At 46.1% G+C, this 22,496-nt stretch overlaps 1 protein-coding gene across 8 annotated transcripts in view; it reads left to right on the forward strand.

Moving 5' to 3' along the window:
- Positions 1-22,496, forward strand: part of DAPK2 (death associated protein kinase 2) — a 133,989-nt gene that overhangs the window by 93,826 nt on the left and 17,667 nt on the right. For 3 of the 8 annotated variants that reach the window (XM_069596235.1, XM_069596236.1, XM_069596234.1), the window contains exons 5-8: positions 11,184-11,313; positions 16,744-16,792; positions 17,476-17,502; positions 21,395-21,547. In XM_069596235.1, coding sequence (XP_069452336.1) covers positions 11,184-11,313; positions 16,744-16,792; positions 17,476-17,502; positions 21,395-21,547 — 359 coding nt within the window. Of the gene's footprint in view, positions 1-11,183; positions 11,314-16,743; positions 16,793-17,475; positions 17,503-21,367; positions 21,548-22,496 lie in introns of all 8 variants that reach the window. The other 5 variants (XM_069596232.1, XM_069596233.1, XM_069596230.1 and 2 more) reach the window with 2 other exon arrangements.

Here is a 22,496-nt window from a genome sequence, read left to right on the forward strand (position 1 = left end):
ACCACAGTTCAAAAGCATCAATTCTTTGGCACTCAGCTTTCTTCACAGTCCATCTCTCACATCCATACATGACTACTGGAAAAACCATACCCTTGACTAGACGGACCTTTGTTGGCAAAGTAATGTCTCTGCTTTTGAATATGCTATCTAGGTTGGTCATAACTTTCCTTCCAAGGAGTAAGCATCTTTTAATTTCATGGCTGCAATCACCATCTGCAGTGATTTTGAAGCCCAAAAAAATAAAGTCTGACACTGTTTCCACTGTTTCCCCATCTATTTCCCATGAAATGATGGGACCGAATGCCATGATCTTCATTTTCTGAATGTTGAGCTTTAAGCCAACTTTTTCACTCTCCATTTCACTTTCATCAAGACGCTTTTTAGTTCCTCTTCACTTTCTGCCATAAGGGTGGTATCATCTGCATATCTGAGGTTATTGATATTTCTCCCAGCAATCTTGATTCCAGCTTATGCTTCTTCCAGCCCAGCATTTCTCATGATGTACTCTGCATATAAGTTAAATAAGCAGAGTGACAATATACAGTCTTGACGTACTCCTTTTCCTATTTGGAACCAGTCTGTTGCTCCATGTCCACTTCTAACTGTTGCTTCCTGACCTGCCTGCATACAGGTTTCTCAAGAGGCAGGTCAAGTGGTCTGGTATTCCCATCTCTTTCAGAATTTTCCACAGTTTATTGTGATCCACACAGTCAAAGGCTTTGGCATAGTCAATAAGGCAGAAATATGTTTTTATGTATGTCTAAAATATCTTTAATAAAAATTTAAAATTAAGTATTAAAATATATGTAATTTTTAAAATTATGGTATAACTTGAAAGAAAATTCTAGCTATATTGACCCTTTCCTCTAAACACTTCAATAAGCACCTCTCAAGATTAAATTTAGTCTCCTACCAACCCATAATGCCGTTATCACACTTAAAAAAAAGTAACAGTAATTTGTGGAAGACCTTTAATTGGTAGAGAAACATTATTCTATTTCTGATTTAGAAAGAAAACTCGTCTGACAGAGGAGAGAGAATAAATAGGAGAGAGCGAGCCAGTTGGAGGTAATGATAAGAATGTGGGAAAGAGATGAACCAAAGGTACTCCGTAAGCATCTTTTCAATGAAATTGATGGTTGTTTATGCTCTTATAAAAAGTAATAAGTCATAGAAAATACAGAAGCATACAAAGAAGTTACCTACAGACTCCCTACTCCAAAATAATCACTATTGACTTTGGTGTATCTTCTCCAGCTTTTTATGAACAGTGTGTGTGTGTGTATGTGCGGGAGAAATGTGCAGCCTTTACCATTTTCTCTCCTGCTTTTTTCAGTCTACATTCAACTCAAGCAGCACACGTTTGCTCTGTAATGATTTACTTTCCTCCTGAGGCTTCTAAGTCTCCCCTGATTTCCTTAACCATTGGGTGTGTTCTGAGGGCGGACCTTGTTTCCTGGTCCTCATACCCAAAGCTTAGTTTGTGCCCCAGCCTCAGCATGTGCCCCCATGAGCTCTACATCTCATGAAGCCCCAGGTATCAGCCTGGGGACCTGGGCCCTTAGGAATGCATGTTGGCTGCTTCATCAGCTGCTATGAGGCCATCCTAGAGTGATCTGAGAAGTGAAGTGAGGACACTGAGCTCCTAAATGACTGGGGAAGGAAACAAAATGTGGCAAAAATTCAACTATGGAGAGCCGTTATTGAAAGAGTTGAAATTTGGTGGTAAATGGGGAGCATTAAACCAACCAACTGCTTCTTATAAGATACAGCAAGAGGCCACATGGGAAGCAGAAAGAGAAGGGGATTGTGGGTAGAGCCTGCATCTGAGTCTCAGCTCTGCTAGGGGATATTGGGCAGGTCATGGACTGACCTTTCCTGGCCTTGAAAGTGGAGATAATATTGCCCCTCACTTCCTCACCCCGGAGAGGAGTGAGGGGCCAGGGAAAGGTCAGTATTTCTGAAAGGGTCCTGTAAACTCCAAGACTCGTTACAAGTGCTGGCTGTGAATTTTAACTAGCCTCTGTATGAGGCCACATTTCTCCCTATTCCTCTCTTTCCTCCAAAGGGATTCATAAAAGGAGAGGGGCCTAGAGACACCCAAAAGGGGAATAAATAAGGTGGTGTGTTCCATCCAGTAGGCTGGGCAGATTCCCAGGGCAGGCAGGACACTGGGTGTGAAGCTGATCTGACTTGGAGTAAATACCATGATCCCTGCTTTACAGATGAGGACACTAAGAGAAAAATGCAGTGCCTTCCTCCTCTTTTGTCCTTATTACCTTTGCCACTGTTAGGTGCTCAGAGACCCCTGCTGCTGCCAGCTGCCCATAGCCCTCCACTCTGGACCCCTGCCCAGGCCTGACCTGCACTGAGGTATCATGTGTTCAAATAGTACCTTTTAGGTTCCATTCACATCTCTACCATCAGCCCTCCTCTGAGCTGATCTCCCTAGGAGTGAAAGAATCTGATGCTGGAAGTGGTGAAGGGTGGTGCAGACAGCAGGTATCTTGTCACTAAAATACCTGAGTGAAAACCTAGCAGCACCACTTATTAGTCATGTGGCCTTGAGTCAGTTACTTAACCTCTCTGATCCTCAGTTTCGTCACCTGGGAAACACAAAACAGTAATTTAGTCTATTCAGATTCTGTGCAGTGGTTTTCCAGTAATAGCTGGACTCCAGTAAACTAGATTTATAGTAATCTAGTGTACTAGATTACTATAAATTCTACTGATATAAAGGTTTCTAATATAATTTACAAGTATAAAATATATAACATTTTATTTTATTAATTTCACAAAATAAATTGATTCTCATAGAACACTTTTCATTAGTTGTATCTGTAGCCAACCTATGGATGCAGTAGACAGATGAGTGTAGTTTTCAACAGGATTGTTGGTTGGTATTTTTGTTTATGTTAATAGGCAAAGTGAAAATGAAGCAATGAATATTGCTTGTGCATTGGAACTTCATAACTTCAGTGATGTGAGTGGCTTCTTTGCTGAATTGGATAATAATTTCTGAATATTGAAAAATATTTCCTCAGTTTTCTCTGAGAGCACAAAATAATAGCTATAGACACAGCACAATAAATTTAATCTCTGTTATTTAGTGATCTTTAGCACTTCCTAAGTCTAGAGTCAAGAATTCAAGTCCTGATTTGTAGTATCTGCCAATTTCTGTGGTGTAAATACACCCGCTGTGGCCAATTTCAAGGTACCAATATTGCTGACACTGACTAGAGCTGGGGAGAGGGGTGCAGTAACATATCATGACGTAGTAACATGCCATGATTTATACTCAGAGATAAAAGGCATTAAATAACTTCAAAAACATAAAAGATAATAAAACATAGTAGAAATTAGAAGCAATAAGTTTTAAGTGTTTTAAATATAACATATTTCCATAATTTAATTTTTAATATTATAATATTCTTACATGGTTCAGTTTAATACCTGATTCATAAAATTCCTGCAAATTTAACAGCAGTCTCTCATAAGCCAGTAGGCACCAGCTTTAGCCCACCCCAAGCTTTCTGAGGTCCTGGAGGTAAAAGCATTTTGTAAATAGGACAGTGCTAGATGCAGGCTGATTGTTGTGGTAACAGCAGTGGTGTAACAGTAATAGTGGCAGCCAACATTTATTAAGGGCTGTAGTAAAGACGCAGGCTCACCTCTGAGTGCTCTGCTTGTGTCTACTCCTTTAATCCACATGACAGACCCTATGAGGAAGGGTCCATGGTCATGGCCATTGTATAGGAAAGGGAGGTTGCTCAAGGGCTCTTAGGGCTTTCTTGTGCCTCCTGAGAACCCATTACCATGTCAATATTCCTGTTTTGCAGATAAGGGGCCCAAGATCAGAGAGATGAGTCTATTGCTAAGGTCACACAGCTAACCTGGGGCAGAAGTGGAGTTCAAACCCAATTCTGTCTCAGACAGGGCCTTCTCAAGTGTTGGTTCCCCAAACACGGGGCACTCTGATTTTGACTCCCTTGCAGAACTCGCTTTAGAAAACCAATTCTGGAGCCTCACTCCCAGTGAGCTGATTTAATTGATTTGGTCTTTTTAACACAGTCTCCAGTAGATTCCAGTGGGTAACTAGCTCAGATGGGGCCCCCAAAGCACAGCTTGGGGCTCAGAATGCCTGAATTGAGACCCAGGTTCCTCACTGGCTAGATGGAGGCACTGGGCATCCATAGCTTGGTGGCCTTGAGAATCTAATAAGGTGATGTATGGGGACAACTCATGGCAAATGCTAGTTGTCATATGGCACAGACCAGAGAACCAGAGGTCAAATTGCCAGCATCTGCTGGATCATAGATAAAGCAAGGGAATTCCAAAAAAATATCTACTTGTGCTTCATTGGCTGTGCTAAAGCCTTTGTGTGGATCACAACAAACTGTGGAAATTTCTTAAAGAGAAGGAAATGCCAGACCACCTTACCTGCCACCTGAGAAGCCTGTATGCAGGACAAGAAGCAACAGTTAGAACTCGACATGGAACAACAGGCTGGTTCTAAATCGGGAAAGGAGTACGTCAAGGCTGTATATTGTCACCCTGCTTATTTAACTTATATGCAGAGTACATCATGAGAAATATCAGGCTGGATGAAGCACAAGCTGGAATCAAGAATGCTGGGAGAAATATCAGTAACCTCAGATATGCAGATGATACCACCCTAATGGCAGAAGAGAAACTAAAGAGCTTCTTGATGAAGGTGAAAGAGGAGAGTGAAAAAGGTGGCTTAAAACTCAACATTCAAAAAACTAAGATCATGGCACCTGGTCCCATCACTTCATGGCAAATAGATGGAGAAAAAGTTGAAACAGTGACAGATTTCATTTTCTTGGTCTCCAAAGTCACTGCGGACAGTGACTGCAGCCATGAAATTAAAAGACACTTGCTCCTTGGCGGAAAGACTATGACAAACCGAGACAGTGTATTAAAAAGCAGAGACATCACTTTGCTGACAAAGGTCTGTATAGTCAAAGCTATAGTTTTTCCAGTAGTCGTGTACAGATGTGAGAGTTGGACCATAAATAAGGCTGAGGACTGAAGAATTGATGCTTTTCAACTGTGGTGCTGGAGAAGACTCTTGAGAGTCCCTTGTATAGCAAGGCGATCAAGCCAGTCAATCCTAAAGGAAATCAACCCTGAATATTCATTGGAAGGACCAATGCTGGAGCTGAAGCTCCAGTTCCTCAGCCACCTGATGCAAAGAGCTGACTCTTTGGAAAAGACCCTGATGCTGGGAAAGGTTGAAGGCAAGAGGAGAAGGGGGCAAAAGAGGATGAGATGGTTGGATGGCATCACCAACTCAGTGGACATGAGTTTGAGCAAACTCCAGGAGATAGTGAAGGACAGGGAAGCCCAGTGTGCTGCAGTCTATGGGGTCATAAAGAGTCAGACATGACTTAGTGACTGAACAACAACAGCAACAGGCCATTTTATATGCCCTGTTTGATCCTGTTAGTAACCCTCTTGAGGTAGGTTTTTGGTTATTCCTAATTTACAAGTGAAAAGTCTGAGGCTGATAGAGCTTAAGTAACTTGCCCGGTGTTAGACTGCTGGTAAATACCAAAACTGGCATTCAAACCCAGGGTCTCTATCTATGTTGATTCCCTAAAAGCAGGTTGTGCAAGAGACGTGCATGTGACTGCATTGGTTCATTCATCCCTGCATCCCATCAGCTATTCCTGAGCACCTACTCCATGGCAGGTGGAGTGGAGTGATGGAAAAGAGAGACAAAGCCCCCGTCCTCCCTGTGGGGCCTCAGGATACTGGGGAGAGGAAATGGAAGGGGCAATTGTAGTGTAGTTGGTTCTCTGCTAGAGGCATGTCCACATACCATGCAGGCCCTTGGGGGGATCAACTAGCTGTGTATATTGACGGGGGTTGGGGGTGGGGGTTATCACAGGAGAGGTTCCAGCAGGGAAATGTTGGAGCTGGGTGGTGAGCAGGCGAGAAGAAGCTTGTCAGAAAGGCATTCTCGCCGAGTGAACTGCAGGTTGAGGTGGGGGTGATGAAAGTCAGCCAGGATGTAGCAGAGGGTATGCTGGCCAGAGGTGGGAGGGCCTTGAATGCCAGATGAAGACAGACTTGGGCCTAGGGTGCGTTGGAGCCTGGTGGGGAGGGGCTATCTGTGGTCTCATCGACAGTGTGCCAGGAGTGGGGCAGGTGTCGGGGCAGAGAATTTGCTGCAGTGCCATGGAAACCTGCTCACAGAGGCCTAGCAGCAAACGGCCTTGCTTTCTCAGGTTGCCCAGCACTTCCTGGGTAACCTGGGACCGTGCTTGACATTTCTGATGAAGGTTCCTTGGCAGCTTCCTCGTCTCCCAACCAGACCTGGCTTGGCTCCTGCTCTGCTGAGCTGAGCACCTCGCCTGATGATGGGCAGACCATGTGGGCACCTGAAGAGGGCAGCAGCCTGGGGGTCAGCTGACTTGGGCTCTGTTCTTTGCTCGGTGTCCTGGCAGTTTCTTGACCTCTCTGGGTAGCTCTGCAGCAGGCAGGGACTAAATGGTGTCTGAGGTCCCTTAGGGCCCCAGCATTGTAAGTGTGGGGGTGAAATAGGATGTGGGGAGGGAAGCAGAAGATGAGTGGGAGAGGGGGAAGGTCTGCGATGGGCATGTTTTTCAGATTCAGCAGATTCAGTAAAGTCCCCAGGGGTGACTGTTGTCACTGCTGCAGCCCAAGAGAGAAAGAACATAGTCCTGCTCTAAAATCTCACTGGGCACCGCTCCTTGCGTGGACCGTCTCTCTGAATCCTCAGAGCAACACTGTGTCACAGTAGGTGTTCCCATTTTACAGATGAGAAACCAAGGCTCCAAGAGATCCAGAGACTTTGCCCAGGTTTCACTGTGAGTAGAATTTGACCCCGGACCTGCCTGACTCTAAGCTCTGGTCTTTGGCATCTTACTACATAGCCCCCTCTACCTCCCCGAGGCTGCCTTCATCCTTCAGGGACTCTTAGACATGCTGTACCAGGCTGGTAGGGATCCCCTGACATGGGTCCCCCTGGAGGATAAGCTTCCAGTTGGCACCAGACCAGGCACCTCTGGCCAGATCCACTGGGTTGCTAAAGGGCACATTGGCTGGCAGCTGCTCGTCTGGTGGGCTGAGCTGGTGGGTTTGTTTTAATGGAGGGGGAAGATTTCACCTCCCGGTGGCTGCTCCATGGGCCCTGGGCTTGGCAGTGGCAGCACCTATGGGAATGTGATCCTTTCCTCCAGACATGCTTTGGAAGTTACGTCAGGTGTGTGGGTGAGGTGTTTGGTTGAAGTAAATAAAGCTGGAGAATGACAGGAGTGAGGGAGTAGAGATAGCTTTGTACTGCCCCAGAGGGCAGTCTGGCTGGGCTGTCTGCTCTTCCTTCCTGACCTGGGGCCAGGAGACCTGAACCTTTGCAGGTCCTGTCTTGGGGTCCAGAGGAGTGGGAATTGGCTCAGCCAGCGTGGAAGGTTGTGTCACCGTGCAGTCACAGAGCCTAGAGCCCGAAGGAGCTTCAGGTATCATCCAGAGAGGAAAAGCGTGCTTATGCTCACACAGCCTTTGGTGGTGGAGCTGAGCTGGAATTTCCCAATACCTAAGCCTAGGCTCTTTCCCACTATCCTACACAGTTTGGGGAGGGTAGACTTGAAGAAGCTTAGACCATAGTGCCTTTTTGCTGCCCTCTGACTCGCCCTGGGACCCTTCTTGAGTCCGTCTCTTTTCCCTCCTGACTCAGCCCTGTAGCTGTCCTGAGGGGAGGTGTGCTCTCGGGCACCCCTAGTGGTGAAGAGCCTCCATGGCGAAGAAAGGGAAGAGCTACAGGGTCCCAGTTCCTTCACTTCCCATAAGCAGAATTTTATGAAACATCCACAATGCAAGACATCAGAGGGGGTGCCAGGAACCTTAAAACCGACTTGAATTTTCCCAGAGGGGCTACCACCCAGGAAAGGTGCATCACAATACAAAAGAGTCTGCAGCTAGGGCTACTCGCTCGTAAGCATGATCAGCTCTGAGGGCTTAGAGCACAAGGTCAGGGTGTGCGTGACTGCAAAGTAAGGAAATAAAAGGAGGCAGAGATGGGGGCCTGGCTCTGAAGGTGTGATGGAGGGTAGGAAAGGCATTCGCACGAAAGGAAGAGCCCAGAGTAAAGGATGGGGTAGAGATGGTGTTCTGGACCTGGTAATGCACACCCTGAGGGTACCAAACGGCCCTGTCTTCACTCGGAGAACATTCACTGAGCACCTGGTGGGTCCAGGCTCTAGGGCAAGCTTTGGGTAGTTGGTAGGACTGAGACTCTCAGGAAGCTCTGAGCGCAGTGGAGAAGACCGGTCAGTAAACGGACAAGCTTGAGGCAGTGGGAGAACCACTAAAGTAGAGGAAGTGCAGGCTGGATGGAAACTGGGGAGGTGGTGAGGGGAGGCTTTCTGGAGGAGGTACTATTTTTACTGAAATGTGAGTAGGAATTAGTCAGATTTGGGGTCGGGACTATGCAGGGAGTATCCCAAGCAGGGGAGCTGTGTGTGAGGTTCTTGAGACAGGACAGGGGACAGATAGGGCTTGGGTAAGAAAACATGGCCTTGCTTGAAGGTTCTCACAAGCCAGCAGAGAGGCTGTTTTCCCCTGAATGTGGGCCACAGAGGGGAGAGGATGTGAGGCAAAGATTCTTTTCACCGCTCAGGGTGCTGCCTGGGAGAATTTCACCTCTGATTGTTGCTCCTTCCTTCCTGTGGGTCCCGGTGCCCATCCCTACTGCTCCCCAGTCTTGGGACCAGCAGGGCTCTGTGTCTGCTGTGTCCACGGCAGCTCTCAGCTCCTTTCAGCGTGTTTTGTGGTGGTGCTGGGCTTTAAGCACACCGTGGTGGTCAGGAGTACCTGGGCTGGGCCCCTCAGCTCCAGGAAGAAGCCTCAGGGCTGTTCCCTGGAAGAGCGATGTTCCCAAAAGGTGGCTCAGGAGTACTTTGGAATGAGAGGAGGAGAACCCCCCAGTTCAGGAGATGGTGGGCTGTGGGGAGTGCTTAACTCACTTCCCAGGTGCCAGGACACTTGGGGTCCCTGAGAAGCCACCAGAGGGCCAGATCGGCACACTGGCGTGGGACCCCTAGTTTGTGTCCCATGTCCTGACCACCCGCTGCCCTTGCTTGCCTTTCTGCAGAGCCCAAGAAGCTGCCCTGCCTTGGAAAAGGACTTTGACACAGTTTCAAAATAAAGTGGAGAAAAATCTCTGGAGGGGAAAAAGAATAAACACACTTTAAAGATGCAAAAGGAAACTTTTTTTTTTTTAAAGGGAAAAAAAGTGGAAGGGTTTCTCATCCAACTCACTTGAGTGAAAGTTTCAAGCCACTGAGATGTGAGGTCAGAGACTTCAGGGAGCGGGAAGTTGCGGATGCAAACACCTGGGGTGTCTTCAGTGCAGATTCAGGATCAGTCTAACCAATAGCGAGGGCCACTGTCCACCTGTCACCCTCTGTGTTCTGTGTGGTGGCGGAGATGCAAAGACCTGGCTCCTCCCTCCAGCCGAGGGTCCAGTAGGGCAGTGAGGACTGTTGGAGAGTGTGACAACTGACATGGCAGAAGGGTTCCGGTGAGCATGAAGGAGTCCACATCTGCGGGCTGGAGAGAAGGCTCAGTGCCGGTGAGGGCAGATTTCAAGGAAGAGCTGGATTAACTCAGACTTTGAAGCCTGACTGGGGTTTCAGTGGACAGGGACTGAGCAGAGGCTTTCCGGGTAGAGCAGAAGGGCAAGGTGGGAAATTCCCTAGTGCTCTGAGAAACAGGGCCATTCTGTTTTCTCAAACATTTCTTTATTTGCTTATCTACTTCTTTAAAACTACTTTATTGAGAGTTATATGTCATGTATAATTCACCCATTTGAAGTGTACAATTTACAGAGTCGTATAACTCACACTGCAATCAATTTTGGATGATTTTCATCACCTGAAAGAAACCCTGTACCTGTTAGTAGTCACTCCCCATTCCCCAGGCCCTAGGCAACTCCCTGTCTACTCTCTGTCTCTGTGGATCTGCCTATATCCATATCTTATATTAATGGAGTCATATAATCTGCGATTTTTGATGACTGATTTTCACTTAGCAAGATGTTGTCAAGGTTCACCCGTGGTATATAGCATGTATCAGTACGTCATTCCTTTTCATGTTTTTCTCTGCCTCCATTCCTTTTTATGGCTGAATAGCACTCCACTGTATGGATATACCACGCTTCATGCATCTACTCTTCAGTGCTGGCCATTTGTGTTGCTCCTACTTTGAGACTGTTATGAATATGCTGCTGAGAACATCTGTGTACCAGTTTTTGTGGGCATGTATGTTTTCAAGGCTTTTCTTTTCGAATGGGATCCAGGATAGTCCTGGTGAGGAGCAGGAGGAGAGAAGATGAATCAGAGGGACCTGCTCACCTACCAGCTGCTCTGAGCGGTTGGGTGGGAGTGCAAAGGGTCAGCTCAGGATCCTGTTCTGACCTCACTGGGAACTGGGGCTGTGTGAGGCCAGGGCAGGGCTGGTCTCCCACCAGCAGACACCCTCAGTGTTGTGTCCAATCTGGCAGCTGTTTGCTGGGCTGGAAATAGTCTAGGCAGCTGGTATTTTCCCTGGAAATCAGGTGCTCTTTCCTGTGTCTCACTGAAGGCCAAAATTAGTTAAACACGCAGAGAATTGTGAGCTACACGTTAGTCTAGGGGAGGGGAGTGTTGTCAACAGGAAGCTGACCAGCCAGGGGAAAGGGGCGGTCAGGAAGGTGCAGGTCAATAAGCCAAGTGTAAATTGGGGTTAAGTTGTAGTGCCCCTCCCCCATCACATATAGAGAGGCCATGGTTTTGTTTACAGGAAATGCTGCAAGTATCTCCCTGGCCCCATCTGACAGATGGGGAGACAAAGGCACAACATGGCAGGGATCTCCCATTCAGAAACAGAAGGGCTAAAGCCACAGTCTGGTTCTCTGTCAGCAGCAGGTTTGGTAAAACCCAGGCCTTGCCCTCAGCATGGTGGCTATTCTTGGTTTCACAGGAAAAGACCAAGGACACAAGAGTAAGAAAGGGTTTGTGCAGTTTTGGTCTCCTAAAAAAGAACACTAAACCCCACCTTAAACCCAAAGCAAAAACATAAAATAGGGCTTTAATTACCATCTTTCTTTTATCCTCTTTTCTTCCTTGTTTTTTTTTTTTGTTGTTGTTGTTCCCCAGCCAGAAAACATTATGTTGTTGGACAAGAATATTCCCATTCCACACATCAAGCTGATTGACTTTGGCCTGGCTCATGAAATAGAAGATGGAGTTGAATTTAAGAACATTTTTGGGACACCAGAATTTGTTGGTGAGTTTTAGGCCTGTTTTTCTCCCAGCTGAGAATCTGGGATCAACAGAGAGAGAAATCCCAGGAGCGAACCGTGTGTCTGGGGCTGTAGCCTCTGGGCCGAGAGATGATGCCTTGCATGCGTGCGTGTGTGCCAAGTGGCTTCAGTCATCTCCGACTCTTTGCGACCCTGTGGCCCATAACCTGCCATGCTCCTTTGTCCACAGGAAATGTCTTGCTGGCCTCTGGGTGAGGGTTGAGCGCCAGCAGGGCAGTGGGAGGCCAGGTGGGGCTGGGGCCCTTTGCAGAGTTAAATCTTCCCAGAGCTGGCCCCACTTCCTGCTCTTAGACGAACTGATTGTGAAGATTTAAAATTACCTCACCCTGTTGCATTCCCATAAACTCAGTCTTTTCTGGAGTAGCTTTTGATTTCCCAAAAAAGAAAAGGGAAATTATCTGCCAGATGCCAGATCCACACACTTGCCTGTCCCATACATCTGGCCTTTATTCATGCACAGGGTGCCCAGCCAGCAGGGCTCTGCCGGCTCTGTCTTCCCTCTGTGTCTCTCAGCCTTGGCCCAGGCCACAGAAACCCCCTTTTAGGACTTGTGCCACAGGCCAGGGGGTCATAAAGGAACAGCTTTGCAGAGGAGAAAGGAGTGAGAATTGAGAACCACCATCTCACTGCTCGGGGAGTTGAAATGCTCTTAGAGATGGAAGGAGGGCATGGTTTCCTCAAAATCTGGGGACTGAAACTTCTGACCATAGTCTAAACAAAAAGAAAGATGAACCAGATCATCCACCATGATGGAGTTTCAGGCCACATATACCAACTCTGCAGCCACTAGGGAATGAAACTGTAGAAGCCCCAGCAGGAGAATCTTGGCGTGTGTCAGGCACTAGGCCTGGTGTTCTGTATACAGACATTGTCAAATTAATACCCATACAATCTTATGAAGCAGGTTCAAAATATTTTCTCCATCAAGTGCCTTATTCAAGGTCAAACAACCAGTGCATGATAGAGCAGAGATTCAAATACAGATACATCCAACATTAAAGCCTATGCTTTTTTGTGTGTGTGACTGCACTGCGCGGCATGTGGAATCTTAGTTCCCTGACCAGGGATTGAACCTGTGCCCCCTGCAGTGGACACGCAGAGTCCTATACACTGGACCACTAGGGAAGTCCCAAAGCCTATACTCTTTCCATTATACCAGGTTATCTCTCGAAGGAGCCTTTAAGGGGCTTATAATTTAGCTGTAGAAATAAGACATCAAACCGTCAAACAAGAGTGCTAGAGGGATCTTTTCAGATCATCTGGTCTAGTTTAACAGATATGGAATTGGAGAGCTAGGGGATTTTAGTTAAGGCCAACCAGTGGTTATTCTCTATCTACTATAGACATCAGATGCTGGAGACACAGGGATGGTAAGGAGCCACACTCAGAATGACATACCCAGGGCCACACAGTCAGTTAGTGGTAGAACCAACTTGAACCTAGGGTACAGGTATACAGCCTCAAACTTTGTCCAAGATAGCAGTTACTGCCCACCATTCACATATGTGATAAAAATGCATGTTTTATTTAAGTTCATACCAAGGGTTGAATAATAATAGATGGTTCAACTAGAAATTCAGGGCAGTAATGGAAGAGTTGTCATGAGAGAGGATGTGGTTAATTGTGAGGTGAGTGATATAGACAGCTCTGAAAGACTGTTACACAACGTAGCCACTCTCACAAGGTCAGTGGGCTCAGTCCTGGCCTTGAGCGACAGACAAAGTGCTGGTGTTGTGGGTGGAGGAGAATCTAAAGGGGGGTGGGTGGGGAAGAAGCCGGGGTAGAGGAGGCGCATATCCGAGGCGCCCCATAGCGGGGGTGGAGGGCCAGAATGAGGATGTTTATCAGGGGCAGTTCACTGTCCTCTCTAGATGGATCAGAGGGTTCACACAGGGTGCCAATGTGAGTGGGACATTGATGGGCGGAGCCAGACAAACTGTGGAGGGATTTTCCCAGTGATATGCTGTAAATGTCTAACAGTCAGGTCTCAGGACAAAACAAAATATAGCCCTAATTTATAGCATTTACCAGTTTCAAGCTACCAACCTGTTTCACTGAATTCAGAGTTGGGAAGAGATGCCCACGGTTGACTCTAGTGAGCCAGTATGATACAGCTCCAGTCCAGAACTGGTCTTATTTGCTCCTTACAGATATATAGGATGGTTTCTCTAAGCCCCTGCCCAAATTATGATGACTTCCTTTTCATCATAGACCCCTGAACAGGTTATAACCACTGTTCCCTATTCCCTCTTTGAAATTTTAACGTGAGACCAGAGTTTAAGACTGTCAGCTTCTGGGAATGTGGTGGAAGACTTCTTCCAAAAGGTCCTCTCACTACAAAATTGGATTCTTGAGAAAAATATTGTTTTTAATGTGACTCTGGACTTAGGAAATAAGGTAAATCTTTAAATATAGTAACTCCTTCAGCATCACCTGTCCTGTCCTACCCTAAATGAACTTTGAGCTGGAGCTGTGAGCTGCAAGAATATTCGATAAGAGGATCTCTCCTAAAGACAAGTGTGCATGTCAGCATTTATCAGAGACTAGCAAGATTTAGATGTTCCAGGAAGTAGGATATTAAAACGATCAGATGTTGACTATAAAATAAATGGAATGTATATAGAAATAACAGGTAAACTCATAAGAATGAGCAAGCAACAAGAGACTCAAAAATGACCAGGTAAATTTTTAAAAGAACTAGATAGAACTTTAAGAAATTCATACGCTCGTTGAAATTTTAAACTCAGTGGATGGGCCAAACAGCAGATTATACACAGCTGAGGAGACAATTAAAGAATTGGAAGACTGAGTTGGAAAAAATTAGCTAGACTATCACACAGTGGCAAAGATATAGAAACATTAAAGAGAGGATAAGTGAAATAAGGTTAAAATAAAAAGTTTAACATAAGTCTATTTGGATTCCTGGAGGAGGGAATTAAGACAATAGAGTCAGTATCTGAATAAAACTGCTGAGAATTTTCAGAACTGATGTAAAAACATGCATCCCCAGACACAGAAAGGACAGTGTATTTCAATCAGAAAGAAGTCCATACCTATAAAGTCCATGCATTATACTTAAACTATAGGGCATCAGAGACAAAGAGAAGATCTTGAAAATTAACCAGAGAGAAAAGATAAATTGCCTACAAAAACCAACAATAAACAAAAACCAATAATTGGACTGACAGCATACTTCTGAAAACACCAGTGTCCAATAGAATATAATATTCAAAGAACTGAGGAAAAATAAAGACTCCATAGTTGTGAAGAAATTGTATTTCAAGAATGAAAGTAAGAGATTTTTAAAAAAGCAAAATAAAAACAACAACAACAACAACAAAGATAAAACAATAAAAACAATGTCCAATAGACCTTTGTTAGTGGAACTTCTAAAAGGTGTACTTGGGGTTCTAAATGCCAGAAGTAATAGGAGCAAAGAAATCAGTGAACATTAGGCAAATATAATTATTTTCTTTCCTAAATAATGATGATGATGATAAAGCTTAAATATGGGATTGAAAAAAAAGATAGAAACTGAAGAAAATAATGTTAGATAGGACAGAGTACTTGAAATTAGTGTTCTAAAATTCTTGTATTGTTAGAGGAGGGCCCAAATATTGATTTATGTTAGAATTTGTTTCATGTCCATAGTAAAATCTCAGGGGTAACCATTACAAAATTAGAAGTTAGGAAAAGTCAGTAAGAAAACTAACAAGAAGTGATTTTTTTTAAAAAAGGCAAGAAAGAAAAGCCCAGATGAAAGTGGACAAACAAAAGCACCTGGAGGACAGAAATGAGTATGTGTTTACATCAAGCAGATGAGCACCGGAAAGCGAGTTGTGCTTCTCAAACTCTCTATGAGGAACGACTTGGGGGAAAATAGTGTATCCTGTACAGCTTCTTCAATAAGATAAATACAAATAAATTCCCTGAAAAGTGATCATGGTGTGAGTGCCACGACAATGTCAAATTGCTATACAAGCCTCTAAATACATACTCTCAACTTCTGTACATATCTTGCCTGCAGACTGCACTTTGAATAACACTGTCCTAGAGAAAGCCTTTCGTGTGTTTCTCAGGAGATGAGTACAGAAAAGCTCATAGCAATATTTTTCTAATAAAAGATGATAATATAATAAAATAATATAAGTAGAGACCATCCAAATGGTCACTAAGGAAATGACTGGAAGATAGTCTGTATTCACAAAGTGGACTACTATATGGCAGTGAAGAGGAAAGACCATGGGTGAACATTCAGTGAATAATAGGAGCGTCAGTTGAGTGGGAAAAAAAGGTCTATTGACGGTAGATGAGATGCAGTATGCCATCATTTTTAGGAAGCTAACAAAGAGCAAAGCCAGGAGAGTGGTTCCTGCATCTGAGAGGGTGGAATGGTGGGCTTATCCTATAGATGCAGAGGTTTTGATATTGTTCTAGGGACAGAGGAGCCTAGTGGGCTACAGTCCATGGGGTCGCAAAGAGTCGGACACGACTGAGCGACTAACACACACACTAACAAACAGACTTAGCCTTCCCCTCTCCACCTTCTCCCATTCGTGATTAAACAAAACAGCCCCTTCTTTCTAGTTATCGCCCCCTCTTTCTTTTCTATTTCATCACCAAACTTTTTAAAAGAGTCATCTGCACTCTTACCTCACCGTCCACATTCAGCACTCTCTGGTCACTGCAGTGGGTGTGAAATTCAACACTCGCTTTCCAGGCCATCCCGGGCTACGGGCTTGATCTCCAGGCAGCATTTGGCTCTCTTCTGTCCTGGGTAGAGTCTTCTTTCCTAGACTCTGCACCTTCTTGCAGTCCTGGCAGCATTCACATGGCTCCTGTTTCTACCTGTGTGATGACGCCTATGTGATGACCTCACTCCCACCCCAGGTACCCAGCCTGTTCCTGGCATCTTCTTTTGGATGCCCCTTGGACATCACCCCTTGCTCCTCACCTCAGTGGCCACCAGAATGTCCTCCTGCCCCTGCTCAGGTGGGAGGTGGCCTCTTTAGACACCCGCAGAGGAGTGTGGATTCTCTCTCTGCCTCCTTTTCTCCCCCATCACCTTCCAGCGCTGGCTGACTGGTTTCCAGCTGAGAGTTCTAAAGCAGTCTTTGTCATGGGCCCCACTGTCCGTCCTGCACCCTCCTCTCTCCACCCTCCTCTTCCTTTTCCAGGGGTCCCCTTGTGCTTTCTGTCTTTGTCACTATCAGAATAACAGGAAACTTCCTCCCGCAAAATCCTTAGACCCAGGTTATCTCCATCCGCCTCTCTAATTTTCCTTAGGGAGGGTTCAGGATGGAGACATTTGGCATCTAATTCCCTAAAACTCCTTAAGATCATCTCTTCTCCTTTTCATACTCCTGCTGACTCTTCAACATGGCTTCTTTCAGCTCCAGAAATTGTGAACTATGAGCCCCTGGGACTGGAGGCTGACATGTGGTAAGTGGGACAGGCCACCCAGGTGGCCCCAGATCCTGGCTCTGGCTGACACCCTGCTGGATGAAAACCTCTTCCTCCACACTCACCTTTAAGAGCCTCTGGCTGCTCCTGGGGTGCTGGCATGTGGCCAGTTAGCACATGGCCAAGGCAGAGAACAAGGGGCTGGAAGCTAGAGGTACGGGCTCACCCTGAGACCTGCCATAGCTGTGATAAACATACTAATGACTATAATTCATTCTGTTGGTCAACCATGTGATCACTGGGGGCCTCATGTATTCTAGCTACTGTGCTGGGCCGGGCATACCGCAGCGATTGACTGCACAGACGGGGCTCGTTTCATGTGAACTGTGCTATCCAGTTGGCTGAGTACCTTGATCACTTGGTTTTCTAAAATCCTCCCAGTGGTCCTGTAAGATAGTTATTATCATCCTCATTTTATGAGGAGAAAGAGGCTCAGAGGTGGTCATTACAGCTGTAAGTGGGTCCTCGGACTCAACGTCCAGAGCTGGTTGACTCTGAGCGAGTCCTAGGCTGCTGCTGAAGTGTGGGGTGGGGAGGCGTGTGGGGCTTGAGGCAGTGCGTGGGGGCTGCCATGAAAAGACCCTCAGAGCCATGTGGGGAGTCGCTTGCTGGTCTGGGAGGAGAGCCAAGAGGCTCTGACTTGACTGTTCTTTGTTTTGCAGGAGCATTGGTGTCATCACCTACATCCTGTGAGTACAACTGATCCCGGGGCTCTGACCCAGCTCAGATCCAGGGGGAACAGGAGGAATGAGAGAGGAGCAGGCAGACAGACAGACTGACGTTTCCGGAGCACCCACCATGACCAGATGAGTTAGATCCACACAGTGAACCTGAGGCTCAGTGCACTCAGCTCGATTTCATACATTTGAGCCTGGGCTTGGGGCTGGGCAGGAACCCGGGAGAGCAGCCCGGAGCCCTCCATTCAGCACTGCTTGTGTTTGCGTCCCTCCTGTGGCCAGGATCCACCCACGGTCTCACCTGGACCCAGGTCTCCGGTGAGAATGTCAGTTTTCACTCAGAAACCTGGGACGGCCGTCAAGCCCCCATGCCCTTCCTGATCCTGCTTCGTCTTTCTCTGCCTTTCCTCTCCCTTCCCCAGGACCCCTTTTCCTCTCACATGCTGTCTCTTCTCTTTTTCCTAGTCTCTTTCTTGACTCTGAAGTATTAAGTGCTTAAGCAGAGATTTCCTGCATTGTGTAGTGAAACTATCACTTTCCATCCCTATGGCCTTCGGCAGAAAAACAACTTCTGGGCTTGTTTTTCTCATCAGAAAAATAGGAATCATAAACTTCCTGCCACGGTTGCGTTGAGGATTAAATAAGCCGACGTGCAAACTTCCTAGCACTGCTCAAACAGACATTGCTGATTAGTTGGTGTTCATTACATCAGTACTTGCCAACTGTTTCCACTCACAGCACTCCTGGAAAATGCTGTTTTTATGGCACTCTGGGTAAGAGGCAGCCCACAGCCAGAGGGCATGAAGGATGGGGAGGTCAACACTCAGCTCTCTCAACACCCCTGTAATCCCTCCTTATGACTCGTCCTTGGACTGGGAGCTCTGCCGATGTGGTAGATGCCGTCCCCCCTGCCCCACCCCTGCCCCTTGAGTTGCAACAGAGGGTGTCAACCCAGGCAGCACGTCAGACCTTTTTTTCTTTTTCTTCACATCAGACCTTTTAATATCTGCTATGGCCCAGGCCCCACTCCTTATCTATGAAATCAGAATCACTAGGAGTAAGATCTGGGCATTAGTATTTTTTAAAAGCCATAGAGGAATTTGATGCAGAGAGAATTTGACGCATGGCTGCATAATTCCAGATTAGAGCCAGGATATTCAGATATGACTTCCATATTGAAATAGTAAGGAATTCCAGCATCTCCAGGGCACACAATCTTCCTGTAGCCCACTGAATTCCGTACAGTTTATTGACCACCTGATCCTCAGTGAACACAGTGCCAGGCACTCGGGGTACCAAATGGAGAGTCTGTCCTGCTTGCCTGGAACTTTTTTTGTGTGGGAGGGAGATACCAGACCGCTAACTCTCACCCAGTAGGACCAAGGTTGTGCTTTAGGTATGAACATGGCTTTGTGAGACAAATGGGAGAGCCACTGGTTTGCTGGGACTGCAGAAAGTTTAATGGGAGAGAGGGAGCGAGAGAGGGAGATAGGAGAGAAAGATTGATTTGAACTGGGCTGGAAGGAATGAGATGAATTTTCCTGGTAGAAAGGAAAGGAAGTGCCATCCTGGATGAGGAAGGGGACAGCAAGAGTGATAAGTGCAGTGAAAATACAGAACATGTGGTGGAGACCAACTTTTGATGCCTTCCTGAGAAGTTTAGATGTGATTCTGTAGAAAACAGGAGGGAGGGTAGGGCCCAAGGATTCCTGGGACAATGGCATATTTTGAACATTAGGCAGGAGACAGTAGATTAAGGAGTCACTGTTTGAATGGCACATTTTTTTAAATGTAAAAAATGTAAAAGAATGAAACTAGAACACTTTCTATTACCATACACAAAAATAAACTCAAAATACATTAACAATCTAAACGTAAGACCAGAAACTATAAAACTCCTAGAGGAAAACATAGGCAACACTCTCCAACATAAATCACAGCAGGATCCTCTATGACCCACCTCCCAGAATATTGGAAATAAAAGCAAAAATAAACAAATGGGACCTAATTAAACTTAACAGCTTTTGCACAACAAAAGAAACTATAAGCAAGGTAAAAAGACAGCCTTCAGAATGGGAGAAAGTAATAGCAAATGAAGCAACTGACAAAGAGTTAATGTCAAAAATATATAAACAACTCCTGCAGCTCAATTCCAGAAAAATAAACAACCCAATCAAAAAAATGGGCCAAAGAATTAAACAGACATTTCTCCAAAGAAGACATACAGAGGGCTAACAAACACATGAAAAGATGCTCAACATCACTCATTATCAGAGAAATGCAAATCAAAACCACAATGAGGTACCATTTCACGCCAGTCAGAGTGGCTGCGATCCAAAAGTCTACAAGCAATAAATGCTGGAGAGGGTGTGGAGAAAAGGGAACCCTCCTACACTGTTGGTGGGAATGCAAACTAGTACAGCCACTATGGAGAACAGTGTGGAGATTTCTTAAAAAACTGGAAATAGAACTGCCTTATGACCCAGCAATCCCACTGCTGGGCATACACACCAAGGAAACCAGAATTGGAAGAGACACATGTACCCCAATGTTTATCGCAGCACTGTTTATAATAGCCAGGACATGGAAGCAACCTAGATGTCCATCAGCAGATGAATGGATAAGATAGCTGTGGTACATACACACAATGGAGTATTACTCAGCCATTAAAAGGAATACATTTGAATCAGTTCTAATGAGGTGGATGAAACTAGAGACTATTATACAGAGTGAAGTAAGCCAGAAGGAAGAACACCAATATAGTATATTAACACATATATATGGAATTTAGGAAGATGGTAACGATAACCCTGTAAGCAAGACAGCAAAAGAGACACAGATGTATAGAACAGTCTTTTGGACTCTGTGGGAGAGGGTGAGGGTGGGATGATTTGGGAGAATGGCATTGAAACATATATATTATCATATGTGAAACGGATCACCAGTCCAGGTCGATGCAGGATACAGGATGCTCTGGGCTGGTGCACTGGGATGACCCAGAGGGGTGGTAAGGGGAGGGAGGTGGGAGGGGGATTCAGGATGGGGAACACGTGTACACTCGTGGCGGATTCATGTTAATGTATGGCAAAACCAATACAATATTGTAAAGTAATTAGCTTCCAATTAAAATAAATAAATTTATATTAAAATTTATAAATTTATAAATTTATAAATTTATATTTATTTGTTTGGCTGCACCAGGTCTTAGTTGTGGCACACAGGATTTTCCATCTGTTGTGGGATCTTTAGCTGCAGCAAGGGAACTCTTAGTTGCAGCATGTGGGATCTAGTTCCCTGACCAGGGATTGAACCCAGGCCCCTTTCACTGGGAGCACAGAATCTTAGCCACTGGACCACCAGGGAAGTCCCTGAATGACACCTTCTTGACAAACCCTGCAGGGAACCTCATACACCCCTCTAGCCTCTAATGGCCCATCTATTGCCACACTTATCAGGCTTTGCTCAGGATGCTCGTTAGCCTAGAAGACCTTCCATCTCCTTCTCTGACTGCTGACAGCCCCTTCAGGACAAAACTGGTGCAAATGTCGGCTCTTCCATGAGGCCTGCGCTGGGCCTCCCCTCTGTCCTGGGCTTCTCCAGCCCTTCGTCTGTTCTTTATTTTATTCTGTGTTCTACTGGAGATGATGAAGAGCCAGGTCTCTGTTTCTCTCCCCTCCTCTTTCAAGTCCCTTGAAGACACAATTCTCTCTTTCAAGCCCTTAGTAGGCACTCCATTAAGTGTATTGAATTGGACTCGTTTGAAAAGCTGTTGACTGGAACCCCCACAAAGGACTGCGGGGAGCCTCCCACCCCCGTGCAGCAGTACGAGTCCAGGCCCCTGAGTCCATCACCCCCACTTGCGTCTCCTTTCTTACAGTCACGTATTCCCTCTCTGTGTGCCCAGCCTTAGTGGAGCATCCCCTTTCCTGGGAGACACGAAGCAGGAAACGCTAGCAAATATCACAGCAGTGAGTTACGACTTTGACGAGGAATTCTTCAGCCAGACCAGCGAGCTGGCCAAGGACTTCATTCGGAAGCTTCTGGTTAAAGAGACCCGGTAAGGGGACAAAGAAGAGAAGGGCACTGGCCTCTCAGGTCCTGACTCTCTCCTGCCACTTCTCCCGTAGACATGCCAGCCTGTGCCTGCTTTGCCACAGGCTGTCAGCGACCATTAGGGTCTAATCTGGGCAGGTGCTGAGGAGTGTGAACTGGCCAAGACTTGGCTTTCATCTTGTTTACTCAAGTCTTTCTCATTTCTTTTCCCGCTGAAATGCAAATAACCATGCGTGTGTGTACGTAAGTCAGCCTGGATTTTTTTTAGAGCTCTTTGTTTTTTGCAGTTTGTCTCAAAGGTACCTGGAACTAGAATTCGTTAATGGAAAGGGGCAGGGTTTTCAAGACGATTCAGGATGGGAGTGGGGAGGGTGTCCAGCCCAGAGGAGTCAGAACAGTGGGACCATAGGAGACCTGCTAATCCCACCCCTTCCTCAGGGCTCAGGGTAAGCCCCATGGGTGTGTGATCAAAGGAGATGGGCAGGGAGTTGGAGGGTGCTGGCTACCCAGAGGATGGATGAGCTGAGGTGGGGGTAAGTCCTCACATTCTGGAAGGCCATGTCCTCTTGATCCCATAGACTTCAGAGAGACTTAGAGTGGGGTCCTCTAAAGTGCAGTGCCTGGTTTCTCTGTTGAAGGGCAATGGTAGGAGGGATTGCCCCACCTGGGTACAGAGCAGGGAAGGGCAGAGAAGAGATCTGGAAGGCAAACAGAAAAACAGAGATCAAAGTTTTCCCAATGGAGAGCATTTAGGACTCTCCAATAGTGTGGGGTTGGGCCCTGCAACTATGGGAGCAAAGATGAGGGTTTATATAAGGTCATTCTATTGAGAGGCCTGCCTGGACTGCTTTCTCTAGTATGCAGGAGATGTAGCCAGTCCCCCATCCACCTCTGCATTCCTTATGATTCTAGTTTGATGGCAGTGGTTGAAGGATGCCAAAAAGCAGGTCTGA

The sequence above is a fragment of the Ovis canadensis genome, chromosome 7 (genome assembly GCF_042477335.2).
Source record: "Ovis canadensis isolate MfBH-ARS-UI-01 breed Bighorn chromosome 7, ARS-UI_OviCan_v2, whole genome shotgun sequence".
NCBI lineage: Eukaryota > Metazoa > Chordata > Mammalia > Artiodactyla > Bovidae > Ovis > Ovis canadensis.